Raw genomic sequence first — 16223 nt, forward strand, 5'->3', positions numbered from 1 at the left:
CTCTCCAACTGTTCCAAATCTACAAAACCTTCAGGCACCAGCTCAAATCCCACTTGCCAAAGGGAAGCCTTTCCTGACTACTTAGCTCTGATCAATCTTCTCTTTCACACAAGTCCTACAGTACCTATGATATGTACAGCACAATTTTGTATTTTACGCAGTGCTTCATGCTGTTTAAGAACAGTTTTAAGTATTAGTCTCGTGTCTTCAACAACAACCATTTATTAAACATCTACTATACAGAAATCACCATGTTGAAAATTTGAGGTGATAAACTACAAATTTTCCCTTCATGGGACTTAAAATTTGATAGGGAAGATATTACAAGTATACAAGTAATAAATCAGATGTATAACCTATATTTGATTGCTTACCACCTCAGGGAGGGAGGAGGGGAGGGAGGGAGGGAATGAGAGAGGGATAGGGTTTGGAACTCAAAACATTAAATAAATGAATGGATGGATGGATAGATAGGTAGAGATAGATGAATGAATGAATAAACAAACAAGTAATAAAGCAGAACAGATTAGGAGAAGAGCATAAGAAAGGAAAAAGTATTTCTGAGTGGGAAGGGGAAAATAAGGAGAAGAGACAGTTTAGAAAAAGCTTTATGGAAGAAGTAGCTTTTGAGTTGGGTCTTGAAAGCTAGGTAGGAGACTAAGGTGGAGGAAGCATTTCTGGTAGAGGGTATAGTAAAAATAAAGGCACGGAGGCTGGCGAACACAAGGAGACCATGGCTAGGCCAATCTGGTTGGACTGCACTGCATTTCTGTGGTGAGAGCGGTGTGACATAAACCTGTAAAAGTAAGACGTTACACCAAATCATGTGAAGAAGGGACTGCAGAGAGGAAGAGACTAATTAAGAAAGAGGCTTTTAGGAGGTTATTCCATTACTCCAGCCAGGTGGTAATAATGTCTTGCAGTAGGGTGCTAGTCATCAGAAAGAAGGGAAAAATGTATGTGAGAGATACTGTAGAGAACTGTCCACATTTGCCAGCTGATTAGAAGTTAGAGGGAAGAGTCAAAGGTAATATCAAGGTTTTGCAAATGGGTTACTAGTGGTACCATAAACAGTAATGGCAAAGTAAAATATAGAGTCTTGGGGGGGGGGTGGTGATAATTTCTGTTTTAAAAACATCCTTCATGGAGTTAGTAAAGCTGGAATGGGGCTGAGGAATGAGGCTGGAACTGAAGATAAAGACTTTGAAGTCATCTCTATAGATAAACTAAATGTAGCCATGAAAATGGGTGAGATCACCAAGGATGATAAAAAGAATAAAAGGGAGCCAAAGAAAGAGCCTTGGGAAACACTCAAACTTTGAAGTAGAAAAAGAAGAACCAGAAGAAAATCGAAAGGGTTGGTAAACAAGGAGAGAGTACAATGTAAGACATTTATCTCTTCAGCTTATTCAGCTCAATGTCCAGCCAAGTTCACAGGACTGAGATAGAGCTAGAAGGGACCTCAACATCTAGTCCACCCCTTCACTTGACAGATGAGGACACTGAAGCTTGGATAGGTTAGGAGACTTAACCAAGGTTCCATGTAGTAACCATCAGAAGAACTAGGGATATTTAGAGAAGAAAAAGACTTAGGAGTAACATGACAGACATCTTCAAGTATTTGAAAGAATTTCATGTGGAAGAGGGATTTAACTTTTCCACTTGGCCCCTGAGCAGAGAACTAGGAATGATGTGTGAACGTTACAGAGGCAGATTTCAGCTCATCATAATGAAAAGCTTTCCAATAATTAGAGACAACTAAAAGTGGAACCCATAGTCTAGGGAGGTAAATTCATCAAACAAGCATTTATTAAGCATCTACTATATGACAAATACTATGCTAGGAATCTGAGATTTAGAGAAAATGACATAAATCTCTGCCCTTAAGAGCTTATATCCTATTGGAGCAAAACAACATGCACATATATAAGTAAACACAAAATACATGCAAATTAAATATTATTTTCAGACACATACAGAGATAATCACACCCTTGTTCTTACTTTAAGACACAAATATTCCACACTTTGATGATCAAAAAGATTGAAATTCCTTTATCCAACCCAAAACTCCTATCATTCCATCTCACCTCAAATTATTATCCTGTTTCCATTTCACAGCCAAACACCCAGAAAAAGTCTCTGTCTCAACTTCTTTGCTTCTCGACCCTTTATACTTTGGCTTCCTACCTACAACCCAACTGACCCTTCTTTCTCTGAGGCTACAAATGATCTCAACAGTTTGTCTTGATTGCCTTTTCTCATTCTTCTTTCTGCTTGGCCTTTCTTAAGCTGTGGACATACCAGGTAATTAACAGATGCTTGTTGAACTGAAGACTGACCTCATCCTGAATACTAACCCTCTCCTCACTTAGCTTCCATGACACTGTTCTCTCTCAGTTCTCCTGGCTATCTGACCTCTCTGTCTTTGTTTCACCAACTAAGCATGGATGTCCATTAATGCTCTGTCTTGGCCTATCTCTTCTATGCCTACACATTCACCCTTCTTCTTTGTCCCTACGTCTCAATCTGTCCTGTTCTACTGGTTCCCTTTTTACTGCCTACAGATGTGGAGTCTCCTGAGTTCTTAATAAAACTCTCATTAGATCTTATTAACCTTTCAAGCTATTGACCTTTAACTTTCTTCAATTTCTAGGCCAAATTCCTAGAAAAAGCTGTTTATATTCACTGACATTCCTTCCTCTTCTCACACTCATTTCTCAACCCTCTGCAGTGTGGCTTCTAATTAGATTCACTTGCTTGAAACTGCTTTCCCCAAAGTTTCCAATAATTTCTTTTCTTTTCTTTCTTTTTTTAAAAATTATTTTATTTTATTTTGTTTTATGGGGCAATGAGGGTCAAGTGACCTGCCCAGGGTCACACAGCTAGCAAGTCCTTCCTGACCTCTGCAGTGTGCGACACTACTAATCATCCTCTTCTATACATTCTGGGTTTTTGTGATACTTGGTACTCCTACTCCACGTGTTTTGGTTTTCCTTTAGATGTTGTCTTCCCCATTTAGAATGTAAGCTCCTTGAGGTCAAGGGCTGTCTTACTTTAATTTCTATTTGTATACCCTGCTCTTAGCAGTGCCTAGCACAGAGTAAATGCCTTATCAATCAAATCCATCACTCTAACAGTCTGACTGATTCTTCTCACTACCCTTTACTGGATGATCATCCATATCACGCTCCCAACCTGCAGCTGAGGCTCAAAGCTGCCTCTCACTTGGTGACCTCATCAGCTGCCATGGATCTAACTATCTCTATGCAAATGACTCTTAGATCTGTACATCCTGCTCTAGCCTTTCTTCTGAACAGCCTCAAAACGCCAACTGTCCAATGAATATCAGAATTGCATGTCCAGTGGACATCTCAAACTCAACACATCCCAAACAAAACTCAAAGACCTATCCTCTCCCAATCTTGCCTATCACTATTGAGGGCACTATCACTCTTCCAGTCACCCAGGTTCACAACCCTAAGATCATCCTTAACTCCTCATTCTCCTGCACTGCATATATCCACTCGGCAGCCAAAGCCCAATTCTGGATTACTTCCATCATCTTCATCCTATTCACATACTGCTAAACAGAGCTGGAGAAAATCATGAAACCATCCTCACTGGATCCACTACTAATTTATGTTTCCTAATCTCACTGCAGCAAAGTTATACTTCTGCTCCTCCCTAATCAGATTAACTGCCTCATTCTCCATGTAGTTGTTCCCATTCTTTCCCATCCCAGTGATTCTGAATCCTCATTGGTCATCTTTCCTGACCCTTTATTCTTATTCCCTTCAAACCATCTCAAACCTTTGCACCTCCCACTCTTTCCATCTTCTGGCTTTTATGGAGACCTAGCTACCTCCAAATGAATGACACAGCCTCTCTGGCCCTCTTTTCAGTCCTGGCTGCACTTTCACTACTCATTCTCCTCAACTCACAGGATGAAATGAGGGAACTGGAATACTCCTTACTCCCCATGGCCATTTCCACATTGTCCCTCTATTACAATCACTCGGTAAACTTTCCTCCTTTTAGATTCATTCAATTCATCCACCTAATCAAAATTCTGGTAGCTGTTATCTATTAACTTCCAAGGCACTCCCCTTCTTTTCTCAGAGAGTTCAGTACTTGCCTCACAATCTGAATCTTCATTAACTCCTGGATTAATATTTCAACACCTTAACTTCCCAGTTCTCTTAACTTACTCATTTCATATGACCTACTCCTGCACACACAAATACTCTTTATCATCACCCCAAAGTGCACCGTTTCCATGTTCATGAACTTTGAAATTCCCTTATCTGATCACAATCTATTGGCATTCTACATCTCTCTCTGCCTTCCACTCCAAAGCCAGTTCTTTGTAAGGACTCAACTCCTAACCCCCAATTCCTTCAGTTCTCTCCTAGGTCATCATCTCTTAACTTTCCTCCTTTCCCCATCTTGACCCTTCAATGAACTACTTCAAATCTACTTCCTCTTGAGTTCTTTGTCCTCTTATCAAATGCCCTGATAAGTCTAAGTCATGTATCACTCCTATCATCCATGACCTTTTCTCCTGTGCACATGCTGCCGAACAAAAGGGAGAAGAAAAACATGAAACCCTGCTAACTGGGCCCTCGCTGCTGCCAGGCAATCTTTTACACCTCCCTAATTCACTCATTAGACTCCTGACTCCAATCCATCCCCTATTCAATGTCCAACGGGATTTTTTCTAAAATGTGGGGAAAAAGTGACATTCCTAAAAGCCATTCCTGACCATGACAATCCTCTTGCTTTATAAATTGCAGTGGCTCCCAATACCTCCATAATCAAAAGAAAGTTTTCTATTTGGTACTTACTTAACAAGCTTTCAAAGCTGGTTCCTTCCTGCCTTTCCAATCTTCTTACATTTTATTCCCCTCCATGTACTCAACAATTCAGTTCCACTGGCCTCCTTACTCAGTGCTTACACACAACACATCTCCCATCTCCATGACACCTCTGAGATGACATTTTTTCTGATTCCTCAGCCACTAGTCCCTCTTCACCCCTGTAAATATCTTGTACTTATTTTGAATCTACCTATATGTATATATGGCATCACCCCTCATTAAATGTAAGTTCCTTGAGGGCAGGACCAACCATCTCCTCATCACCTAGCACATTTAATAAATGTAATTAATCCATAGTGATTATGGATTGATTGGACTGATGCTCATCATGACATGATATCACTACAAAAGTCTTACCTACATGCCTGTGAAAAGAACTTATGACTTAAAAATGAAATCACCATCACAGGAATTTTTTAAAAACCTATTATTTTTCCATTTAAAAGTTTTGCACACTGGACATTGCATTATCACATGAAAGATGTGAGATAAACTCCCCTCAATGTAGATGCTTATAGACAGTTGTTGCCATGGACAACACCAAAGGGATTCTTTGGCTGAGGTTAATTCAGAGAAGACTAAAAAGCAAGGCTAGCAGAGTAAGTCCCTGCCTCACCATTTCTCCTGCTTATAAAAATAGGAACCTACTGGTAGAATAATAAGTGCAGCGTATTCAAAAGAATACAGCCTGACCTATATCTTCTTTTGCACAAAACCAGCAGCCCCACCATTTCTCGCCTCCACCACCTCCCCACCCCACCCCCAGTCTTCCCTCCCTACTCTACTTCTGGCTTTTGATAATCTTGGTTTTAACTCTGATTCTGATCCAGACACCATTTTCTGTCTCTGGCCCTACATCTCCACGGCCTGTATCATAATTACTTATCTTGGCCTTTTAAAACTGTGAGAATAGGAATGACACCCCCTGCTGGGAGGGACATTGTGAGCTCTGGCCTGAAAAGAAAACATGTGACTTCAGGCGTCCGGAAGTTGTGTCTGCCGTCTGCAGGTCCTGTCAATCAGTGCTACCAATCAATTAGCTTGGAGCTGTGTGTGAGCACAGCCCTGTTTCCTGTTTCACAGGAGGCTTCTGGGAGAAGCCGCAGGGGAGCGAGGGTCTTTTCGGTACCAGACTTGGGCTTGGCGGGAGGTCGGAGGCTGGGCTCTCTTAGATATTTAGATGAAGTTTGCTTTTTACCTCTCTCTCTTCACTAACTTCTAATGTACTTTAATAAATACTTAAAAGGCTAAACTCTTGCTAAAGCTTCTAATTTAAGGTGACCACTCATTAGATTTTAGACAACACAGCTAGAATTTTAGGCCCTTACAAAACAGTACCCTGGCCCTTATTTCTACAAGACTTTTCTCTCTCCTCAACTCCCTCAAACTAGCAAGACTTCAATCAGAAAGATAAAAAGTCCTTAGCCATAGTCCCTGAAGGAACCCAGGAAGCACAATCTCTATCTTACTTGCTTAAATTTAAATTAGTCTAAAGGTATAAATAACTCAAATTATGCTAAAAATATACTTTACTGAAAACAAAATGCAAGTTTCGTCCTGGAAAAGAGACAAAGCTTAATGATTTCCAAGTATACCAAAGCACTTTAAATAGGATCAGACTTCATAACAAAATTGGGAGGGAAACAAAGAAAGATACCTCTCAGTCAGGTGTTAAAGTAACCCTTACTAAGGGGTTCAATGATAATGGCTTTTTGTATTTAGAGACTCCTGAAAAATGAAAAGCCTTCATGACCCACAAAAACGAACATCTAATAGTGCTATTTCAAGAGCTGTGGCAGATTGGTGAGGGAGATGGATATTTTGAGATGGTAGTTCTTTTTATCCAAAATACATAACTCTACCTACTTATAAGGATAATCTTGATTCCAAATTATATCAAACTATTAACTTACCATACTATCTCGGTATACATCAAATACAACTGTAAAAAAAGAAAAAGCCCAAATTAATTTTTGTAAAAATACAATTTAAAGAACTAAAGTCATGTTTAAATGGTAAAAATTATACTTAAAAACTAAAAAAACCTAAACATTATTCAACCAAATGGTACAAAAATTTCTTGGTCTTGAGAACAAGAAAAATTTTCTTGCTTCAAAATCTTAAAACTAAGCATTACTAGAGTCAAAATATACTTCATTGTTATGATCATGCTATTTCTTTTCTTTCTAACATTTTCATCTATCATCTCAGAATTTATAGTTTCACGGAACATACTAATTTTATAATATCCAATCTGTCCATTATACACAGGCTACAGGGAGGATTCCAGTTTGATACTAAGCAAAAAGTTCTCTTGGAATAGGGACCCATTTATTTGATTGGGGAGTGATATGAGTAATATCTGGAGGTGGAAAAAATAAATTCTACCCACACTCAGGGAATGATTAATGCAATTTATCACCACATCTTAACAGAGAAACTTACTTTGGCAAGTAGACGAAATCTGAGCAAATATAATATTGGTAAATACAGGAAGAATGTATACTTTGATTCTCAAATACTTATATTATCGATTTAAAATGACAAACTGGTACTTAGTAAATCTCCATCTGATTTTTTAATTTAAAGTATCATTTAAAAGATGAGTACTTAGTAGCATAAACATAACAAGTCTACCTTGTTTTCTTTAAATGAAATTATATTAGTTATATATTATGGAATTTACAAGGTATCCCAAACGTCTTAGCGCAGCTTTAAGCCAGTACAGCTTATTTAAATTCTTAAAGGTTAAAACTACATTTTTGAGACACTATATAATGAACATTTTAAGGTAAGAGATGAGATACAAATTGTATAAAAATAAAGGGCTAAAGAGATTCCTTTAAATATTTGATATGAAGATAATCTCCATATACTCTTGCTTTGATAATAAGTAAATTGGGGTTTGGTGGGGTATATACACAGTGGAAAGTAAAAGGTGAGGAGGTTTTCAGTACAGTGGTTCGATATGAATGCCGTGTATAAACCTCAGAACTTGAATTTAGGGTATCTGGGCAAGGGCAGTGGCCTAGACAAGAATTAGATGATTCAGCTTGCTCCCACTAGTCCTCAAGCAAAGGGTGCAGGACTGGCTGTGTTGTCAAAGGAATTCTTAAGCAGATATTGCTAATACTAGGTAGTCTCTAAGCTCTCCTCTAACTCTGAGGCGAGGTAGCGTAAGCAACCTAAATCACATGATGAAATAAAGTTTCATAACATCCTAAAAAGTAAAACATCTTTTAATTATGAAAATAACAAATACTCACAGTCTTCATCTAAGAATTTATATTGTATGTGTTTCTTGAAAAAATCCTGTATGGATCTACAGATCTCTTCGTTTTGTTTAGAAATGTGATCATAGTATTGCGTATAGTCCCTCTGTGATATACCTGCCAAGAAAGTATTTGATATACCATAATATTCTTTTCAAATAGAATTTCATTTAGAAGCATTATTCATATTTTACACATATCAACCATTAAAGTGTGTCTGATGATGAGTAAAAATGAACTTTTCTATTCTCTATATTGTAATTTAACAGCTGGACAGGAATAGAACAAGTGAATCTCATATACTGAATCCTACAGGTGAATTCCATAATTTTACTTTTGAAAACATTTTATCTTTATAATAAAATATTAGGATCAAAACATTATTTCTACTTAGTATCACTAGGAAATATCAGTTTACAATAATGATGCTTACTATCAATTATTTTAAAAGATAAAATTTTACTTTTAGGAATTATATTTTCAAACATTTAGCAAATATTTATCAAGTGACTACTCTATTCAAAGCACCGTGGAAAATATTAAGAATAGGACATAGTCAGGGGCAGCTAGGTGGTGCAGTGGATAAAGCAATAGCCCTAGATTCAGGAGGACCCGAGTTCAAATTTTACCTCAAACACTTGACACTTACTAGCTGTGTGACCCTGGGCAAGTCACTTAACCCTCACTGCCCTGCCAAAATAAATAAATAAATAAATAAAATGAAATAAAATAAAATACTTTTCCAAATGTCCTTCATGTATGTTGTAGGATTTCTTTTTCTTTTAAAAAATATATTGAAGCTTTTCCCCCCTGTCTTTATACTACTATTACTTCCCAATGCCATCCCTTGCCCATAAAGAGAAGCCTCCTATATAACAAAGTGAAGCTAAGCAAAACAAGCCACCACATAGGTCATGACTGACAGCATGTGTCTCATTTCCTACTTACAGTCCATTGTGTTTCTCCATTAGTGTTCTAGGGTTCATTTACACATTGATGGAGGGAGAGTTAATGCCTTCCTATATTGTTGTGATTTCATAAACATAATTTTCTTGGTGCTGCCTCATACTTGTCTTCCAAAATCTCTCTGAGTTCTCGATGTCCATCATGCCTTACAGCATAACAGCATGCTCTCCATTACTAACATATTCTAATTTGTTCAACCCTTCCCCAGATTGCACTGGAGAGTAATCAGGGGCACAACTTAACATGCTAAAAGAGAAATAAAATAGCTTTGCTCCTCAATCTTTCAACTTCAAGCAGAGTGTTTTGTGTTAGAAATCCTAGGTCTAAGTTCTTACTTTTGTAAGATTGAAAAGTAAACCTCACTGTCTTCTTCAATAGCATTCATGTTGGAGTCAATATAAGTGGGACAAATACTATGTAAAATTCAACTACTCCAAGTTCTTTTCTAGGTATTATGATGAATATCAACATTTAATTAAAGAAAACAACAACAGCCTGACACTGATGATATATGACCCTAACCAAATTCTACCTAACTCTTGTCTAGGGTACCACAGCTAGTAAATGTCTGAGGTCAGATTTGCACTCAGGTCTTCCTCGCTCTAGGGCTAGAACTCTATACACTGTACAACCTCACTGCCCCAAGGTTTATTTAGTCATAACATAGAAAGGATATAGAAAAAAGGATACAGTAGGAATTGGCTAGGGTAGTGGCCTCTTCATCTCCAAATAGAAATATGTCTCAGTAATGAATGAACTTTCCTTTACCGTGCTAAATAGTCCCCAGATAACATGATATAACAATTGTCATTTATTTAATGCCTTAAAGTTTGAAAAGCATTTTATTATTATTTTTTTAATTGGGGGGGGGCAGGGCAATGAAGGTTAAGTGACTTGCCCAGGGTCACACAGCTAGTAAGTGTCAAGTGTCTGATGCCAGGTTTGAACTCGGGTCCTATCCACTGCATCACTAGCTGCTCCCTGCAAAGCATTTAAAAAATATTACTCATTCAAATCTCATAGTTATTTTTCTTAATTTCACAGATCAGGAAATTGAGGCTCAAAGGGATGAAATGATTTGCCTAGCATTAGATAATTTGGAACAAAGACTTCCTGTTTAGCATATGGAACTTAACAAATCTCTTTACAACCTGGCTCCTTCCAAACTTCATATATATTACTCTGTTCCACCCAAGCATACTGGCCAACTCACTATTGTGCACAAACATCTTATCTCCAGTTTCTTGGGAGTCTACACTGGCAACCTCTCCATGCATAGTATTCCCTCCTTCTTCACCTTTACCCCTTAGAATTCCTGATTTCATCCAAGTTAAACTTTCTACTTAAAGCCTTTTCTGAGCCACAATACTCCCCAGCTGCTAATGTACTTCCTCCCAAAACTCCCTTGTATTAATTTTGTATATATTGTGTATGTTATGTATGTGTGTATGTTATGTGCATGTATATGTATGTGTGTGTTAGCTCATACTCATTATTGTGTACCTTGAAGGCAGGTACTATTTCACTTTGGATTTTGTTTCATCGGCAATCAGCACAATGGGTAGCAAGTTGGTCCAGTGGATAGAGTGCAGGTTCTAGAGTCAGGAAGACTCATCTTTCTGAATTCAAATCTGGCCACAGACACTTACTAGCTGTATGGCCCTGAGCAAGTTGCTTAACCGTGTTTGCCTCAGTTTCCTCATCTGTAAAATAAGCTGGAGAAGGAAACAGCAAGCCACTCCAGGATCTTTGCCAAGAAAACCCCAAATGGGGCCATGAAGAATCAGACACAACTGAAATGAATGAACAACAACAACAACAACAAGAATCAGGACAGTGTCTGGTACATAGTAATAACTTAGTAAATAATTTTTTATTGGATGATTACTGATTCCAAATCCACCATTCTATCCACTGTGCCACTCTGCTTCCTAAACCTGACCATTGTTTCTATTTCACTAAAAGAGGGAAATCTAAAATGATCAAAACATTCATGTCCTCCAATTATCAATTTCCTTATCTGCAAATTAAGTGACTAGAGTCAATGATCTCCCAAGTCCCTTCTTGCTTTACATTATTTATAACCTTTATTACACCTAAAAATCTTGTGTAAAGAAAAACTAGGTAAAATGTTTATTATTGACATAATTGATCTACACTCAAATAGAATTAGCTAGTGAAGGACTCACTGCTGAGGGCGAAGTAGTCCTGACATAGCTAACTGGTAAACACACTCTCTTCATGGATGATGATCTGAAACAAAATGTATTTGGCAAGTTTCTTTGGCAAGTGATTATCATACCCACTACTGACTCACGTAAAATGACTGTGAAGCCTAGAGTAGGAATTGAAAAGACTTAGGACACAGGTGATGTTTTTATCTCTTTTCCTTGAACAGTGAAATGTTAGGGGGGCTGAACCTAAGTATTTTATCCAAATTGGTGACTCTATTCTGGTTCCTCTTTCCTTTTTCCAGAAGAAGTGGATCAGTCAACAGGAACATGATCAATCTGGCCCATCTACTACTATCCATTGCAAATGCTTCTAAATGGACTGCCATAGTATTTTCTACATGAGTTTTCATTCACAAAATATAAATTTACACCTGAAATTAGCCTCAGAAGACGGGAATTAGCTTTCTTTGAAAAGAAACTTGTTCTTGGGGAAGTATGCATCTGGTATTAGAAAGATATCAGCACTTTATAGATTGCTGAAGCTTTACTTATTTTACCATGTATTCAAGATAACAGGTGTTTTGTTTTTTTCTTGGTATACATCTTAATATATCTTGTACATATTTCTGATCTAAACCTTGACACCAATCACTTCATGTGACAGGTAAGGTTAAGAGGTAACTTCTATAGAGAATTGAGCTGATAAGATGGCAATACAATATCTGGCTGGTGGACACTTATTAGCTACACAGTTTAGTTCTATAAAGCATCAAATCTGTACAGAGTGTCTAAAGGTCAGAATTCCAGCATCCACATCCCAAAGAGCTGACTTCCAGAATTTCTCTCTTAAAGGCTGACAAAAAAAAGTGTTTATTAAATGAGTATTACATCCTGCCATCATCCTAGCAGGAATATATTTTTAATACAAACCTTATAAGACAATTTTTCTTTTCTTAATCTACTGTTTCTCCTCCTTCCCCATATCATAGGCTAAGTTACTCAAACTTCAGTTGCAAAAAAAGGCTGCATTTAACACCTGCAAATTGGTTTTTCCAGTTAATTTATCTAAGTTTTTTTGGACATTGCTTTAATGTTCTCACATGACAGTAGAATGCCAAAATTTGTAAGTCATTCTAAGATTTGAGAATTATAAGGCCCAACACATCATTGTGTAAGGGGAAAAAAGTACTACAAGTAAATTGGAAAAAAGAAGAAGAAAGAAAGAAATGTTAGGGAGTGGAAGGATAAGAATATGTAATATGAAGTTAGCTCCATGAATGGTACCATTTTCTAGACCCAGGTTTATGGCACTAGAATGATGGATTTCTGATTAGAGGTAAGTTTAAGGAGACCTGGGAAGAATGTGTTTGGCAGCAGACTTAATCAAAAGGGCTGCAAACCAAAATTCAAAGAGGAGGGAAACATTTTCTGATAAAAATTATAAACTGATTATGGAGAACAACATATGATTGGGAAAGAATACAAAGAGTGAAAAAGCATACAGTTAGTCAAAAGACGAAATAATTAGTAAGTTGATCAGAAGCCATATTCAAGATGCTATACGTCTATTTTATATTATATATATACACACACGTCTATATACACACACTAATGCATAAAGCACAGAGGGATAGGTAATAATATGAACTTGGAATTAACAGAAGAGAGGTCAAAATAACATCATAGGTATCAGTGAGACCTAGTAGTAAGAAACAAAACTGAAACACAAAAATTGAAGGAATTTCCTGATTCAAAAGTAACTAATCTTGAAAAAAGCTGTCACGTGTCAGCTAAGTCTTCTTCAGGATAAACACTCCCATTTCCTTGTATAATGTCTCCTGTGATATGGACCTTGAGATCGTTTACCATCTTGGCTGCCTTCCCTTGATGCTTTTCCAGTTTATCAATATCCTTCCTAAAACATGGTGCCCAGAATTGAGCACAGTATTTCAGATATGGTTTCATCTGGGCAGCATACACTGAGAGAGCACAAATTCCTTAGTTCCTGACACTGTGCTTCATTTAATACTCCTATTTAGCATTCATACAGAACTTGCAGTTCACTAGAACTCCCCTATCTTTTTCATACAAACTGCCATCTAGTCATGCCTTCTCATTTTGTTTTAATGAAGTTGATTTTTTTTATTCTAAAGGTAAGATTTCACAGCCATCCATCTTTGCTACAAATTTGATAAGTATCTTGTCTATATCTTTATCTGATGGAGAGGGGTTGTGATTTCACTGGCACAGAGAACTCTCCAGTGAGGAAATTCCCTCTACATGTAGGTTGGCACTTTCTACATCATTCAGTCTTAGAGAGTTGCCCAAAGCACTGATGGGTTAAATGACTTACCTAGGGTCATAAAGCCAGGCCAGATTTGAACCTAAGGACTTCCTGCTTCCCAAAGGCAGTTCTCTGTCTACTACACCACACTTGCTCTCATGCCTTTTTCCAAATCATTGATGAAAACGTTCCACAGAAGAGGTCCTTGGGGCATTCTACCAGGGTCCTCCTTTCTAATCAGATATCAAACCACAGTGACTCCTCTTTGGATCAGGCCATTTACCCAGCTCCAAATAAAGAAAACTGTACTTCCTTTCTTGGCCACATCTCTTCAACTTTTCCCACAAGAACAGCCTGGGACCTTATGAAATGCTTAGCTAAAATACCTCCAGTATTTCCCTGATGTAGAATTTCAGTAACCTTGTCAAAAAAAGAAATAAGGTTAGTCTGGCATAACATGTTCCTGAAGAAGTCAAGTTGCTCTTTATGATCACTACTTCCTTTTCTGGATGTTCACAATTTGTTGTTCAGTCATTCAGTCATGTCCAACTCTCTGTGACCTCATTTGGGGTTTTCTTGGCAAAAATACTGGAGCGGTTTGCCATCTCCTTCTCTAACTCATTTTACAGATGAGGAAACTGACGGAAACAGGAGGGTTAAGTGACTTGTCCAGGACCACACAGCTAGTGTCTAAGGCCATATGTGAATTCAGGAAGATAAGCCTTCCTGATTCCAAACCCAGAGTCAGGGGCCAATCTATCTACTGTGCCACCTAGCTGTACAAACTATATGTTTGCTAAAAAAAAATTACGTCGAGTTCACTTAAATCTGCAGTTTGTAAACCCCATTAACCTGTGGAGAAAGTCTCTCCCAATTTTCATTTTAAAGAACATTCAAAGAACATTAAAGAGCACTGACAGTTGCCTAATAGTAATTTGAGGCAATTCTTTCATTACCCTGGGATAAAGTTCTTCTGAGGCTAGGATTGTAAACTCAAGGAAGTGTTTTCTAAACATCTCCCTACTCTATTTTGCACTATGACTTGCTATAAGCCATATTTATGTTATCCTTTCCAATACAAAAGATACTCTCCTTGGCAGAAAAAACAAAAGAAAAATAAAATGATAAATTAAAGGAAGAATTAAATGCAGCTAAAAGTCTTAGGTGGAAACAATGACAAAATGCAGGAGAATAAAAAACAGTAGAGGGATTTCCAAGTATTAATAGATGTAATCAAAAGTAGTACTGATTCAGTAGGAAACAAAACAAACTCAGAAAACAATTCTGTTGGGAAAACACTGGGAAATAATTCAATCACAGTGATAATTCTGAAGGGTAATTCAAGGAGGGAAGCTAGGGAAGAACATATCTGTTAGAGCCCTGAACTGTGCTGCCTTCAGGGAAAGAAAGAGCTGATTATTTATTTAAGCACAAAGTTAATCCTCTGCATGAAGCAAATCCACCATCACAGCTAATGGCCTGCCCCTCCACGGTGTTTTCCCCAGCCTTGATTTTTCTGGACCAATCTTTCTTTTGGCTGTATTGTTCCTGGAAGTTGATAACAGTCTCCTTCCTAGCACCTTGGACTTCAGAGGCAGTGTGGCACAGTAGACAGAAGACTAGACTCAGAAGCAAGAGAGACGGGAGTTAAAATCCCAACCCGGATGACATTTATTAGTTGTGACACTAGACAAAAGATTTAACTTCTCTGAGCCTCAATTTTGTTATCTGGAGGACAATAATACCTGCAATACCTGTATCAGAGGATTGTTATAAAGAAATCACTTTGTAAATTTTAAAGTACCATAGGATTATCAAAGAATACTCTTTTGTTGCTATTCAAATATGTGAAGGACTCTCACGGGTGAAGGGGGATTGTACTTATCCTGTGTAATTCACAAGGGTAGAACTAGGACCAATGTATGTCTTTGGATTGTACCAGCTTTTGTGGTTGTCACATTATACTGTTGTCCAACTGAGTTTTCAGTACTGTTTTCACAGAGCAGAACTAGTACGAATGGATGGAAGTTAAGTTTATGCTCAAAACAACTACTGGAGGGGCAGCTAGCTAGGTGGCGCAGTGGATAAAGCTCTGGCTCTGGATTCAGGAGTACCTGAGTTCAAATCCGGCCTCAGACACTTAACACTTACTAGCTGTGTGACCCTGGGCAAGTCACTTACCCCCAATTGCCTCACTAAAAAAAAAAAAAAAAAACAACTATTGGAGATGCCAAAATATGGAATAGACCTTTGAAGAGAACAGTGAGTTCTCTGTCATGAAGGACTCCAAGCCGAGGCTGACTGTATGGTTGTTGAAGATGTTGTAGGAAGGACTCAAGTTTTGGACAGATATTGGATTTAAGCATCCCTGAGGTTCCTTCCAACTCTGGGATTCTACAAACCTAAATTTTAGGGAAATAGGTTTCAACTGATAGAAGAAATATTTTTAAACCACTAGAGCTATCTAAAAATGCAATGTACTCAACAAAACCAACTGGGAGAAAAAATCTTTGCAGCAAGATTCTGATAAATAAAGAATTTATTAAAATCCATAAGAGTAAAAGCCATTCCTCAATTGATAGTGAAAAGATATGAACAGGGGCAGCTAGGTGGCGCAGTGGATAGAGCACCGGCTTTGGATCCTGGAG

The 16223-nt window shown here is 37.8% G+C and overlaps 1 protein-coding gene across 1 annotated transcript in view; it reads right to left on the reverse strand.

The window, feature by feature from the left end:
• CDC123 (cell division cycle 123) overlaps window positions 1-16223 on the reverse strand; it is a 105621-nt gene that overhangs the window by 19884 nt on the left and 69514 nt on the right. Inside the window, exons 9-10 of the mRNA XM_043965246.1 lie at window positions 8146-8268; window positions 6793-6821 (exon numbers count right to left, since the gene is read on the reverse strand). Of these exons, the coding sequence (XP_043821181.1) occupies window positions 6793-6821; window positions 8146-8268 (152 nt within the window). The remainder of the gene's footprint in view (window positions 1-6792; window positions 6822-8145; window positions 8269-16223) is intronic.

Source organism: Dromiciops gliroides, chromosome 5 (genome assembly GCF_019393635.1).
Source record: "Dromiciops gliroides isolate mDroGli1 chromosome 5, mDroGli1.pri, whole genome shotgun sequence".
In the NCBI taxonomy this organism is placed as follows: domain Eukaryota; kingdom Metazoa; phylum Chordata; class Mammalia; order Microbiotheria; family Microbiotheriidae; genus Dromiciops; species Dromiciops gliroides.